At 39.5% G+C, this 15,925-nt stretch overlaps 1 protein-coding gene across 9 annotated transcripts in view; it reads right to left on the bottom strand.

The window, feature by feature from the left end:
* The window catches only part of CLASP1 (cytoplasmic linker associated protein 1), a 311,886-nt gene that overhangs the window by 102,688 nt on the left and 193,273 nt on the right, over positions 1–15,925 (bottom strand). For all 9 annotated transcript variants that reach the window (XM_061609140.1, XM_061609147.1, XM_061609143.1 and 6 more), the window contains one exon: positions 12,561–12,728. In XM_061609140.1, coding sequence (XP_061465124.1) covers positions 12,561–12,728 — 168 coding nt within the window. The remainder of the gene's footprint in view (positions 1–12,560; positions 12,729–15,925) is intronic.

The raw sequence follows: 15,925 nt of genomic DNA, 5'->3' as shown, positions 1-15,925 counted from the left end.
ACAAGTTCTGTTGAATAGTGAGTGTCCTATGATCAGTTTTGTGGCTGGATAACACTCAGCACCTAAGAAGTGAAAGGAACTAGCACTGACAACTAGTAGCATTAGTCATTTAAATAATTCACAAGCACTGATAGTTCTCCATAAATTATTAAATAATAATATTTATTGGTTGCATATTTGCACTCAAGTGCCTCAAAGCCCCTTATAAAATAAAATCCATTAAAATCAGATAATCAATAACAAATTACTTGTCTGAACACCTAAAAGATCAAGAGACCACTTAGCCAAATGCCTGGATAACATCAGAAGTGATGTTTCTCCTGAAGTCTGTAATATAAAATTGTGGAAGACAATCTCAGGGATGGAATCGGATATAAGATCCTGGAAATTATTGCTTGCTTGACCATCTTGCACTAACGAGGTTGCTGTGGATCCCAGCAGTTGTTTAGTATGTTGCGAAGCGATTTTAAAGCAAATCAGAACCACTTCATACTCCATGTACTTCTCAACAGTTATGGAGTGAGTTGTCCTGTACTGTTTCACCTCCCCATCACCGCTTTTCAAATTTTAAGTTTATCACAGTCTGATTTGTTCTATTGAAATGAATGGGAAAGTGAAACTACCAAATGCCTATGCAGAGCTTGGAAGATTACTTTTAAAAAGTAATAAATTACAGTTACATGACCCCCCCCCAAAAGGCAGTAATTACCGTTACAATTACAACTGCTCTGAAAGTAACTGATTACTTTACTTTTACTCAAAAGTAATCACTACAATTACATTTTAGTTACTTTTTTTTAAAAAAATTGCCTACAAGGTGCTGGCCTTGGCTGCTGCACATCTAAGTAGCCTAAAACAACATTAAAAATAAGCACACACAAACACACAGAGGGTAGTAGAGTATTTTTTTTATCCATAAGATTAACAGAATGGCATAACAGAATCTCACATCTCCTCACCCCACCCCCAGCAACGATGATACCCCAACACACATTTTTTTTGTATATATAGATTGCCTCCAGCTCCTTTCTCCTTCCACTCCTGTCAATTTTTAAACAATTGTTTTCTCCACCCCGTCTCGCTCTCCACCTCCTCCCTCGTCACCTCCTAAGCACCCATAGAGCATGAAGGAAGAACAGCGCTGCACAGAAGCCCAATTTGAAGCACATGATTTTTATTCACAAATCAGAGGAGCAGAAGACTTCCCCTGCTCCCCCCCAAGTAATGCGCAAAAGTAATGCTGGAAACATTACAATTACTCCTCAAAAGTAATGAAGTTACTACTCGTTCTATTACCAGCAAAATGTAATGAAGTTACCCACTCGTTACTCAAAAAAGTAATAAATTACAAGTAATTTGTTACTTGTAATTGGTTACTTCCAAGATCTGTGCCTATGCTATGCTAACTGGGCTCCATTCTATCCCCAGAAACTTCTAAAACAGAAAAGGGAAAATCTTAGTATATTCTCTGCACCATAAATTTCATTTCTTTTTTGTAGCACTTCAAGAGCACTGGAATAGATTTCCGCCCCTATTTTTGCAATTAACAAAAGTAGTTTCTTGTGTGTAAAAACAAACAAACAAACAAACAAACACATCCCCAAAGACTGAAGAGGTCTGCTGAACCAACCCAGGGATAAAATTTTACCTTAGACAATGAATTCTGGTCCACCTTGGCTTTACCTTGATACTGAAGTTAACAAACTTATAGTGCCAACTTGCAACAAAATTAATTTGGAGAAAAAATGGGGGGCAGACTCCCTCTATTAGCCTACCGAGATACACTGAACCCCTTCCAATATTTATCATGAACCCAGTATTTCATCTAGGCATTTTTTGTTTCTGCTTTGCTTGGTCTTCTGACATTGTGGAGTCCAAGATGTCCCCCCCCCGAGTATTTGTGTTAGGCTATTCTTTGTATTGTGGTACCAATAAAATCTATACTTTCTGTTAAACAGGAAGAATTTTTTATTAGCTTTATTTCCACTCCAATAAGCAGGCTGACAATTTCATTAACAATAACAGGATTGCTTAGACTTCTAAAAAGCCACTGGATGAATCGAAGTAGTATGCGTGTAACATGTATATAACATACATAGTAACATAGAATTAACAAAGAATAATGATACTAGATGCAATAAAATGGTCTGCTTGAATCAAAGCTTAGATCAAAAACTAAAACAAATAAAATTATTTATATACATTGTGTTGATTTTTAATACTTCATTGAGAGTTGTTTCTTCAATGACAATTTAATACAACCAGAACAAGCAATAATCGCTATGCTACCATTTTTTGTTTAGTGTATTAAAGTTATTTGCATTGGCTGAAAACTTCTATTATAAACATGTTAGAGCTTGCAATTTAATAAAAGTATCAAACAAGTCCTTAGTTGCAAACTGGTACAGATGGAGCAATTTCAGAGAAATGGTGCAAAGTTAATCTGGCCATAGATTACTTATCTTTAGATCTAAGGTAATAAAGAGTTGATATGGTAAAGATTTGTTGAGTAATGCAAAAATAAAAGAAGTCACAAATTATACCAAACTGTAGAAGGAAGCAGACTTGCCTGGGAAAGGTGCCATTAAATTTTTTGTGGCCACAGAGGTTGTTTATTTAATTTGTCAGTTTGTGTGGTTCGTCAACATTGTACAACAAATGTTTGTGCCTTTAAAAGTTCTGAACTCAGTTTTGGATCTGAAACTGAAAGAAATAAGTGCTTCTCACTTTTAAAACTAAATGAGATTATAGCAAGAGGGGAGCTGATAATCTGATGGTTGATATAAAACTAGCTACATATTTGCTACATTCCATATTCCAGTTAATCTCTTGATAGAAATAGTAAAATTATTGCTCCCGGTATCTATACAATGGCCCACTCTGCACATCACATTATGTTATACTTTAAAACAAATTATGGTTTAATATGAACAAGCAGCTTGCTGGTCCATGCTGCTCAAAAGTTCTCCATTGCTCCAGCTGCTGCCATGGCACATACAAAACAGGCCAGAGTCTGGTTTGTTGTGTTGCCCATACCCAGAATTCTGGTTTGTTTCCTCCAAACAAACAAACAAACCATGAGTGGTAAGCCAAGAACAAACCTTGGTTACTACTCATGGTCTGCTTGGGAAAAAACAAACCATGAGCCCAGTTTTGGATAACACAACAAGCCAGCCTCTGGCATGGCAGCATCAGCAGTGGAAGAAGCTTTTGAACAGAGTACACCAGAACAGTAAACCTGTTTTTCACCTATGGGCTAAATGTGAACCAGGTCATTAAGTCAGTACAGTGGTATCATAGTATTTAGCAAGTCTCCTTCAAAGTCTATAGTTGTATTTTATTAAAAATACTATAAAATTCTTAAAATTGCATTTTGCTTTATATTTTCACAAACAGTAGTATTTTTCATGTCTTGCCTTACTAGCTGAATCTATATAAATTGCTTAAAAGTTAAATGCTAGGAACACGTACAATTGGTTGTATCTTTTGACAGGAAGAAAAACGTACAGCTTTGCATTAAAAGTTGAAAAGTATGTAAAACTGTACACATTGTATACATGTACATGCTCGACTGTGACCTCTTTGGGCTTTAGTTCTTAGTTATATGTCTGGAAAAACAAGCATAAATACTTGGTTCCAATATCAGACATACACACACACACACCCCTGTACCATTAACTTCGTATTTTCTGTGGCCGTTTGCAACCTTTGCAACATGAATTACAACACAACATTGGAAGAGTCCCCCAAATGCCTAGGCAATGCAGAGATATTTCCCTGTCTTCCCATGTTGTGCACCACATGTTGTGTTGGGCACTGCCAGGCAATGCAGGAACAAGAGCCTTTTTCCCAGCACAGTGGGTAAGTACCCCCAAGGACTGACAAGAGAGGGGAGGAAGCTTCACACCCTACAAATGACGCTGGAAAGTTATGGTTTGTGTTTCTGCTCAGAACCTCTTAAAAACTTCTCTGATCACCCTTTAGGCCAAAGAATGTGTAAAATTTCAGTATTTAAGAGCTTTATATTATATAGTTAAGGGAAGTAAAGAACTGACCACCTACTGAAAAAAAGAGAAGGGGGCTCTCTGAACACATGAACTCCAAATCTCGTTTTAGCTACCACAGACAACTCAACTTATTTATTTGATTTATATCCCACCCTTCCTCCCAGTAGGAACCCAGGGCAGTAAACCAAAGCACTAAAAACATTCTAAAACATCATAAAAATAGACTTTAAAATATATTATAACAAAACATCCTTAAAAATATATTAAAACAATATGAGTTTTGAGTTGAACAATTTTAATTCTAAACCAGGATTAAAATTACAGTTGAGCAATTACAGTTGAGTAATTTTAATACTAAACCAGAAGAAGAAAGGTTTTCTGTACTTGAATTTCTCCTAGGCATATAATATCCACAACAGTAAATCTTCATTAAGGTTTTAAGGGATTGTTTTTGTATGTGTTTCCTTAATTACATAATTCAGAGCTGAACAACATGATCAGCAAAATCATGAGGTAGAACAATTGCTGATCTAAACTACTGCAAATATGCAATCTCTTACTTGTAGTCTAAATGTTCCCTATATATATATAATGCTTTCTGCACAGAAAAATAGCATGCTCCAGAGAGGCCAAGGCTAGAACATTCCTTATGTTAGTTCTTAGGAGCTGCACCACTGGATTCTGCATGGCTCTAATACTTTTGTAGCATTGTGTTTCATCTGATGTTGGATCCCACAAAGAAGGTGGCAAAGTGGGAGGTGTGGCAAGTCAGGAGGTGAGGTGAGGCGAGGCAAGACAAAGCTGGAGTCAATGCAAGGGAGGACAAAGCTGGAGGTGAAGCAAGGCTGGTCAGAAGTTGCAGGACCACAGGTATCTCTGAGTCAGCAACCTGCTCTGAAAAAGGGTTGGGAGCAGACTGAGGTCTTTGTCACCAGACTACCTCCTCTGGGCTCCACCCATGTCATGGAGAACCTCTGCATCTTGAAAGGACCAAACCTCTGGCCTGAAGATGAGCATTCCTCCTCTTCACAGCCTCCCTCCTGATGTGCTCCCTGACCCACTGGACTGCTGAAGTGTAGTGGGAGGTATCAGTTCCTTAGGCTCAGGGGAAGGTGAGGGTCTGGGCTCTGGTCCTGGTGGTCCAGGAGGTCCTCCAGGGGATTCTGTCTGCCAGCCTCAGTTGCAATAGTCCCCTGATCTCCAGCTTTATCTGGCTCCTTAGCTGGTGCCTCTGCTGGATTCAGGGCTCATAGATCAGGTCAACCTGAATAGTTAAAGCTAAGCTTACTTTGCAGCTTGGCACATGGGCATAATGATAAGGGGCTGAGGTGTGACCAAAGTCAGCAAGCATTATTCAATGGTTTGATTTTGCATTAAAGCTCACCATGGTGGAGGAGGGGTTGAAGAAAGTCTAAATGCTGGAGAAAAATATAACTGTGTAACTCTTGAATTACTAGAATATGAATGAACAATGCATTTTGATCAGGAATTGAGAAGGGCAAGATAGAAATACTGTACAGTGCTTCTATTTACAGTGCATTTGGTATATGTGCTAGTCAGCCATTAAAGAGAGAGACTGATGTCCATTGTTAGCTCTCATCAGTTAACAATTTGTTCAGCACTTTAGTGGTTACTGGAGAGATAGAACATCTTAGCATTGATTATAGCCTGACACAAAAATGAGACACGCAGAATATCCTAGATATCCAGATAATTCACCAGGTGGTTGAAAAGAGAAAGTGTTTCCTCTCACAGAAATTTTGCTATGGAACAAAGTGCAAACAGAATACTTAAGAGAAATCCCCATTGAAGCCCATTATGCACAGTAATTTCTTTTCCCCCAGACAGATGAATTTGCTGCCAGCGAAGTCTGTGAGAACTCTTCTCTTTAGTTTTAAACTAGAGTATCCTAAAGGCATTCTCCTGGAGTCCCCATTCATACAGCTTTGCAGATTTGTATGAGCTTGACCATGCTCTCAAAATGTAGACCAAAATTATGCTACAAAATCAAACAATGACCCCATTAAACTGCTAACATAGCACCAAACTCTTAAGCATAATTTCTTGTGACAAGTATCACACAGATTTAAAAAATTAAGTTACACAGAGTACTTTGAGCCTATTAAGCAGGCATAAACTATTATGTTTCTCACAAATGTAAGTACTTTGCACTCCGATGCTAAATGCAGTGATGAAAACTCATTTTGTCCAGAATAGGGGACCAATATAAGCCTTGTCCCCTGTGGCAAGGATGGACTGATTTTAGAGTTATATAATGGACTTAAAAAAAAAGACAACAAATAGAATATCTGTGGTCCCTGGTGCATATTCATGACTACTTAATAGACATTAGTTATAACTTAACTCAGTTTCCCCCAACCTAACACACTCCAGATGTTTGAGACTACAATTCCCATCACCCCAGCCAGCATGTCTTACCTGATAAGATTCCTGAGTATGCACACTTGACTAATACATTTAACACACACACACTGGTGGACCACAGGGATTATAGCAGGTAGCCGGGGGGGGGGGATGACTAGATCACACAAGACTGAAGCCAGCCTACCCCTCATTTATGGCACGCAGATGTAATTTATTGTCTCTTACCACTAATTATTATACACATGTAGAGTATAATTGGCCTTATATTTTGACCATTTTGTTTTTTATGGGGCCGTAGTATCATTGAAGTTAAACAATGTACACCAATCAATACATGAATGGAAAACTACTGGGATCCCTATGTAAGCTACTCTAAGCTTTCTCACAGGAATAGTGGGATACAATTAAACAAATGATCAACCCAAACCTCTCAGTTTTTTTGTCTGCCATATGTTTTCCCAACTTCCCACCCTGCATAATTAATATGATTAAACCCAATATAATTAAACTAAAGGTTTTTATACCTTATTCTATCAGCAATGTTAAAAACCAGCTTCTACAGATATCACACATGACAAAATTACAGCATCATGTGCATTACATTTGCTTTCCTCCACTCTGAAATCTCAATAAGCATTGGGCATTCAGTGTTGCTGAAATGCTGAACATAGAGCTTTTTACATACCTTTTTACATACCTTTTGAGATTATTTTAAATGAATCTTCAAGTACAAAAGATATAATCAATGTTGGTACATGACTGTAAACTATCAGTCTGCTTCTTTAGTAACAAGTAAGTGCCATACATCATAGCATAAACTGGTATGAGATTTCATATCCAGAATTAATGTTTCTATAAAATCAACTTGTGCCTTTCAAGGCTTCAGAATGCTCAGACTAGAGGAACATTTCCTTCAGAACATCTCACACAACTAATTAACCAGTAATACATAAAAAGTATAAACTAGAAAAGGTTGCATTCTACTACGTTTTAGTCAGAATAGACCCATTAGAATTAATAGGCCTAAGTTAGTCATGTCCATTAATTTCATTGGGTCTACTCTGAATAAAACTTAGTTGGAACCAACATATGGCACTACGGATTTGGAAATATAGGTTTCTCTTTGGACCAGGACCATGGAATAGAATCACTGCTGGATCATAATTTAAAAACTAAGAGAGACTATGGAACTCTTGCGAGATGAGGATGAATCTGTTATGCCCTATGAACATGGAATGTTTTAATTGTGATTAAAGCTTGGAATTGAGTTACCTTGGGATAATAACCTTGATATTGCATGCATACAAGCCACAGGATAAGATGCAAATAGAAAAAATTCCCTTCAGGGTAAGCCATTATTGCACTGGATCTAAAAGGACCAGCTCATGCTTTGTGGTAGCATCACCGTTCCCTGTAATTGTGAAGGCCAACTGATTTCAGAACTGCTGGATTTGTCAGAAACAATATTGTTCAAATGGCCTTAAAGAACTTGGAAATTATCAAAAGGATTTTAGGTTAACAGATCCTCCTACTAAAGGACAGCAGGATTTAAGCATGCAGAAGAGGGAAAAAACGTGAGGGTCAGAAAGGGGGAGCGTTGGGAAGTGAAAAAAGAAGAAGAGTAAAACAAGCTCATTCCACCTAATGATGTCTTGACTAAGCCACAAGAAAGGGGAACAGGGAAGGGCCCTTAGAAACTCCAGTGCCTACAGGTACTCACCAAGTGGAGGGAAGCCCCGAGCAGGGCTTGTATCTCGGCTGCTCTCACGGCTGGTATCGCGGCTGCACCCCTGACTCACGCTGGGTCGGGGGATACGGCTGCTCCGTGCTAGCATGCAGCAGGGAGGGTTTCAGAGAAGGTGAACACAAGTTTAATGAGGATACAAAGCTCAGACAGGAAAGTCACATTTACGGTCATTATTGACATTGGTAAAAAAGCATTGGCAGCAGCCAACTCTGGCTTGTCACAAACCAACTGCAACACATGCCAAGTTGTGCTTTTTGTGTTACAAGTCAGCACACCTAAGAGGCCTGCCTGGCAGGCAATCCCATTTGGTGTAACAGGTAAAGGGACAGAAGATCTTAGAAAAAGAGGGTTAGACCTATACATATAAAAAGCATGCCAAACTACTGAGGCTGAAAAAAACATTGTGGAAAAGAGATGTTTTTAAAGGGATAATAAACTGTTTTCAACAAGGATTTAGCAATGTACCACTAAAGAAATGCCACTTTTATACAAGTCCTAGATATAGATTGGACATGGTAATAAAATGTTAAAGGAGGAAAAATAGGATGTTCAGCTATCCAGGACAGTTTAAAAATATTATACTGTTTAATATTTGTCTAAGAACATCTTCATGCTGGAGAGGCAGGCCTCATTTCCACGGAAACATGGAGGGGGAGAAGCAAAGCGGGATGTGGACTCCAAACTATGTCTGTGCATATTCCCACAATACTGAGATCCTCTCCTGCCTTGGCAAAGCAGTGAGGACAAAGAGGAACATTGAGAGGTGGAAAATGGTGGTTTAAAACAACAGGAAAGGTCTGAATAGATTGGGAAGGAAGCAACACTGAGTTTTTTAAAAAAAGTTTTAACAAGGAGGATTAGCTGAGATGGATACAACACAGGAAGTAACAACAAAAAGCTAATATGGGTACAACAGTCTTTCCAAACACCTTTCTTGCTGTAGTCAATCCTCTCCCATTGTTTAAAACCAGCATCTTTTTCCTCTCATGTTCCTCCCATCTAACCCTCTCTCATTGTTGAAACCAACTCTTTTTCCTTCTCATGTTCCTCCACCCCAACTGTACTCATCTCTCTCCCATTGCTTAAAATGAGGTGTGTGTGCAAAGGAGGCTACAGAATAGGAGAGGGAAGAACATTTATTTATTTATTTATTTATTATTAGTTTTATATTCCAGTAGAAACCCAAGGCAGCAAAGTAGGAGCCCAGGGTGGCAATGGGAGTGGTCTGTGTGCAAGGAGGAGTTAAGAAAAGGAGGGAGAAGGGGTGAAGGTGAAAACTGTGTCTGTGTGTGTGTGCAAAGGGGGGTGCAGAAAAGGAGTGAGGAGGAGGCATGGAAATGGGGGTGGTCTGTGTGCAAAGGAGTTGAGAAAAGGAGGGAGGGAAATGGGTGAAGGTGAAAATGGGGGCAAAGGGGGCTTTGCAAAAGAAGGAGGGAGTAGGAGACATGGGAATGGAGGTGAAAATGAATCAGGGTGGCTTCATAATTGGGCAGAAGGTAAAAAGGATGCATAGTAGTTGCAATGTGTAGAGGAGGAAGATGCAAGAGGTTATCATGCATGTAGTCTGTGTGAAAGGGGAGAAGCAGAAAAGGTGGGAGGGAGGCATGAAAATGGGGGTAAAGGTGAAAACGGGTGCAACATGGGGTTGTAGAACAGAAGAGAGAAGTTGCTTCAGAAATGAGGTTGGGAAAGTGAAAAGAGAGCTTAATAGTTGCATGGGGTGGAAAAAGGAGGCTCTAATGGTGGGTGAGGCACAGGTTGGTGAGCAGAGGGAGCAGGGGGGTAGCCACTAGGGCTATTATTATTATTTTATGTCCTGTTTGATCAGTGTGGCTATAGGTACCTGTGTAGAATTATCTTTCCTCTCTACCCTCCTTTTGTCAGCAAAATTCAACTTCCCTACTCAAGCATAAACCAGGATCTATCCCTCTGAGCGTATGTGCTTCCATTCTGAAGCACAACCAGAAGTCAGTGATCCACTGAAGAGGAATACAAAGAAGCATCTGGTGATCACCAAGGTTGCTTCTTTCAAAGACTACCTCAAACATTTCCATGAAGCTCTGTACCCCCAAGCTTCATCACCAACCACAAAAGTCTAAATTCATGTAACTGCTTTTGCTCACATCCAGGTCTTTCTGCCCTTATCCCTTCCATCCCTCCTGTCCTTTCTCCACTGTCACCGTAGAGACCGTGTGCTTCTTTGGGCACAGACCAATCCTTTTGGGGTTATGCTGTAAAGCACCACATACAGCTTCAATTCTGAATAGATATTGCTTTTTATGTGATGGTACTCAGTGGCGTACCATCACTTATTTTGTTGCTGCCCATGGCAGCCATTTTGTGCTAACACCCATGACACTTATTAAGATATGACTACTGGCACCACAGATTTTAAAATGTTAAAACAATGCATTCCTGGAGAACAGGAAGAACATCTCAGGCATTTAGTTGTTTTCAAAAAACTGGGTAAATACTCCCAAGTGTGTATGCACATTTCTGCAAGAAAGGCGTCATACATGATAGTACAGAGCCCTTCAGTTTGACAATATGAAATATGGGTTAAAGATAAAAACGATACAACTGGTGCATCATTTGCTTCCACAAGCCCAGCCCTGGATTCTTGAAAACCTTGGATCAATCTACCTGCTCAGTGAACCATGGATCTGAATTCAGAGGCTGTATATAAACAGTGAATTAAAGTGCAGCCTGACTGAACCAACGGGGTCAACAGGGATAGGGCTGTGTTTGTAATAAGTGGTTCCTGTGATATTGGGAGAGAAAGCAAAAATGAATCTGGGAATCAATAAAAAGCTTTACACTAAGTGTGAACTATTCATGAAAAAGACGAGCAACACAAAAAGAAAAAGAAAAAGATTGTATTATGCCGAGTAATCTTATTACATGTAAATATAAACCCAAATTGCTTTAGAGGGGATGGGGCTTATTAGAGAGTATTCAGATGTGCATTTTCAACTGTCTGGTAAGACCCAAACTGCCTATACACTAAATTGTTCACAAATGACATTTAAATAAGGCCACTTGCCTGACCAATTTTTTAACCTAGACTGACACAGCGAAGGAGAACACTTACTAAACTCTATTTTTAAACTCTATTTTTAAAAGCTCTGCTTCAGTGCTAAACCATAGATAAACTACAGTTTAAGTTTCTCAGTGTGCTGACTATTGGGTTGGTACTGGTGCCCAATTGCTTTCTTAAAAGCATATCTAAGTCCTGTTTACCTTGTTTCCCATGTGCATTCTGCCTTCCCTCCCTCTCTGTACATACATCCAGAGAGTGTGTCCGTGGAGTTCTTGTACAGAGGTAACCTCACCTCCCACACGAGTACTAAGTTTTGAACCCCTTCTCTGCCCCACCCCACCCATCTGGTTAAAATTCCTGGTTAGGTCTTGTATACCTCCTGCTTTGTCGTTCTATCCTGTAGCTTGAGCTCTGACCACACATTTGTTTCTCCTCCAGTCCTGCCTGCTTTCCCAGTTCCACTTGTCTGTTCACTCCTGAAATCCTGATGGTGACTTTAACGTTGCTGTTCCCACTTCTACCCTGCTTGCTTATCTGGAGGCCCCAGTTCCTGTTCTGGCCAGCAGATCCGTACTCCACACGGATGAATTGTAATGTAAACCATTAACTCCTACCTTCAAAATAAAGCCTGCCAAGGCTACCATATTTTTTTACATGAAAGCAGGCAGCCTGGCTTGATCATCAGTGTACAACAGATAACTTTGATAACAGGACAGTTCTTCAAAATGAGCCATGGGGTATGTACAATGGTCTTACATAGGTTCATTGGAGAAAAAAAAAAAGCTACAGATTGATTTGAATAATTCCTTGAACAGTTAGCTTTACAGTAACGGTGCAGTTTTCAAGCAGCAGCAACAGCAGAGTAGTATATTTTATTGATTTTTTCAAAGGGAAGGTAGAGGAGGAAATTCACCCTTACCATCCTGCACTATTCAGTATCTAAATTCTATCTTATCCACTTGACAATACATTTGAAATGATGGGATGGAATAAAATCATGCGAGTGGAAACAAAAGTTAAACCACTGATTTAAAACAAGGATTATTACCTGATTAATGTGATTCAACTCGAGCAATTTAAATTAATTCCCAGGGCAGCTTCACCTAGGCCAGTGGTTCTTAACCTTTTTTGGGTCACATATCTCTTTGAGAATAGCTATGCAGCCCCATAAATAAAAATATATAAATTTTATTTTATTGCATTGGAAATTGATTTTTTTTTTTATGCCTGGTTCCTGGACCCCCTGAAGCCCATCAATGTAATAATGTAATCAAGATACACACAATGGAAAACCATAGCATCACATTATTGTGGTAAACCCAAATACCATACTGGGTTTCTTCAGTCTTGGGTTCTCTACTGAATCCAAGAAGAATCTTACCTAGCCCTATCCTGTTTGGACTGGTCTCTCGGCTGCAGCCTTGGCTTCGAGGGACCTTGCTGCGTTTGTCAGCAGGTGATGGCAATGGGTGTCCTCTGGTTGTTCCACTGCTCAGTCCTCCATATGCACTTCCTAACAGCTTGCCAGGGGAACTGGATCGACTGCCAGCTAGACGGGAACCACAGGTTAAGAAGAAAAATCTTCAGACTATCTCAAGATGATTAAATTTGCCAAGTTCCATTTAATGTAAGCTACATTAAAACAAAATTAAAATGAGGCACAGCAAATGTCATACATTAATAAACATGTATTATTCACAGCTCATCATACATTAATAAACATGTGTTATTCTTGATTCAGAAATAATCTGACATTTTAAAGACAATAATGGAGTGAGAGGAATTACCTTTCTTAAATAATTGTGTGGCTCAGATACAATGAGTCACTCCAACAAACCAGTTCATGCAGTTTGTGCATGAATGAGTGACTAGCTCAAGTGCCCCCTCCCATTTCACCTTCCCTTTCCCTCCTGCTCTCATGCACCTGCAAAGGATACTTCCTGGTTTCTTAAACTGCCATTTTCCTTGATGTCCAGCCAGGAAATCCAATTTAAGAGTTCCGACCAGAAACGTGGTTCAGAAACATAGGTTGAGATCCAAAGAGCCTCTTAGTCTTACAAAAAAGGCTAGCACCAGCCCAGTGGAATCTTGGACTTTCAGATTAGGTTGTAACAACACATGCCACTTCTAAAACTCCCTTCCATTTCAAGAGTACTTTGCCATGCTGGGAAGTGGGCCGCTGCTGTTTTTCTTTTTTAAAAATCTACCTGGATCCATCATACTAGAAGAAATATCCTCTTGATTATGAACTTATCTTTAAATGCCTTGCTACTAATAAGTATGTTCTACTATATATGCAGACATCTTGCATACTTGTTTAATTGAACCTACAATTAATAATGTTTTTCCCAACAGGGAACTGCAATTTAAACCAATGTCTCCTCTCCTATTGCCTGAACAAGCAGCAAACATTTCATTTTTATTATTTTAAGAACTTCTAAAGCTCTGTTCTAAACCTCTGTTCAGTAAAAAGTATTCAATGGCTATTTGCAAAGAATTCTGTTTTCCATTTGAACATTTGAAGAGGTGACCAGATCCATCTTGGTCTTTGAAAGTAGTAACCATACAGCACACTTAAAAGGGAATAAGCCTTGCTGAACATAGTGGAGCCTACTTCTGGGTAAACATAGGATGGCTCTGCTAATTCATACCAAACTAACCACAGGATTTCTTGGCTAATGCATGCCAAACTACATGCTGACCAAACAGATAACCATCTTCTTGCTTCTACATATATTCAAACAAACTGGGCTCTTGATTAAATGGGTTTCTGTACGCTATCCTCACTCTAAAGTCTAGTGTACAAGAACAGAAATACCAAGTCTTCTTTCCAGCCTATGTTGGGCTTAATCTCACACAAACCAGAGTAACCCGTGCAATCTTAGCTCTGTCTACTCAGTAGTAAGTCCTAGAATGAAATGAGGCTTACTCCCAGGTAAATGGGATTAGGAGTGCAGCTTTAAGTTATGCTGTTGTGTAAAAAACTAGCATCTAGTTTTTAATACTGGTATCACAGCAGTTGAGAGAGAGGGATGCACAGATATTCTAAGTACTTTACGTGGATACCAAAACCAGTTCAAGTCTGTTTCGGAACACTTGTTTTAAATCTCTGGGAGAATTACAGAGGGAAAGTATCCTGAAAACTGAAATAGTTAAAAACAGTAGCATGAAAGACAGAACAGACATGGAAACAGGAGCAAAAACAAAGAAAGAGGTGTTCCTTACCACCAGCAGGGTTAGCTGATCTGGATCCTGGATCATGAGAGCAGACCAAAGGACAGGCAGAAAGTGAATTAGAGAAAGCGAGACAATACAAAGTCCAAGAAGCACTGCTAGTTGCACACAACATGTATTGTTTTTGACAAACAAATCACTGCTTACACCATGCAGTATATTATGGATTAATCCACAGCAAGGCCTTTCTTCTAAGTATTGCTGCAGAGCCATCTATCACCTGATCTTATGAACTAGCAAATGACCATTAGGGGCCAAGCAAAAACAAATGTAGTGCCAGCACAAAGCCATGAACTGTGGCATCAAGGGCTGACCCAGAACGCCATGTGGGCACAGCACAGCACGTTGGTACTACAATCCTGGGAACAGCAACTGAATGCAGTGTAGCAGGGTAGGCAAAGCTGTTGCAGATCACAGGAAAGTTAAGAGATGTTAGCATGGTTGTGTTGGGATTGGGAATAACTAGTGGATCTAGGAGTCATTATCCAACATGCATGTCAATCATCCCAAAGCCAGTTTCGTCAACACATCCCCCACCCCTTTCCCCCCACTGACAATTTATTAATTTTGTGAAGAATTTAGAACACAGAGAAAGATACCAGTAAGAAAAATAATAATCAAGACACCAAGAGTAACCCTTACAGCAATACTGTTCGCTAGCATTCCCTTATTATGGGATTGCAACTCTCAAGAGCAGAAGAGTGAGACTGACCTGCTGAACAACAGGTTTGTGGGTTGATATAAGGTGCCAGTTTTTTCAGCCCAACTTTCACTGAATGATGCTAATTTTCAATTAGAAAGCCAGACCTACTTATACTTAAACCTGCTACACTATAAGGTGCTAGTAGGACTGTTGCATGCGCACAAGAGAATTGAGTGTTGTGATTTGTTTCTAATGCATGTTGTGATGTAGTTCTGTTAATTCACATAGGTCTGAATATTTTGGTTTGATCTCAAAACAAGAATTTGCAGGCCAGAACATGGATGTCATTGATGAGCTCGTCCCTTGAAAACCTCTACGGGCTTGATCTCAAATACCGATTTATGAAGTTACAGTTTCAACTGCACCCATCTCAAAAGAGAATGAACCTCACTCAGAATGACACATTAAACTTCCATGTACACATGGAGAACAAACCTGTAAAGATCTAAGGGCCACTTCGCACTAAAATGTGAATGGGCCCTTACATCTGAGACAAATGAGAAAGACTGGTATCACAGTATTCCAGTTCATCCTTCTCTTCCCTTACAAAGGCATTCAAGATTCATAATCTGAATCCCTCTCTCTTTCCTCAGTCCTTTAACTTGATGTTCCCTGAAACAATAACTCAAACCTAGCTGATTTTTTTCCAACCACGGCAGAAAGGAAAGGCACGTATAGCAGTTTACAAAAAAGAAAAAGAAATCTCTAATGTTTGGAATATTCATTGTTGAGCCTGCCCATCCTCCTTCTAGCATTTAAACAGCCTCCTGAAAGTATAGAAAATAAGTTTGTCTTCAACCATGTGGCGG

This window comes from Rhineura floridana, chromosome 2, assembly GCF_030035675.1.
Source record: "Rhineura floridana isolate rRhiFlo1 chromosome 2, rRhiFlo1.hap2, whole genome shotgun sequence".
Taxonomy (NCBI): Eukaryota; Metazoa; Chordata; class Lepidosauria; order Squamata; family Rhineuridae; genus Rhineura; species Rhineura floridana.
This window is presented reverse-complemented; position numbering and strand designations above follow the sequence as displayed.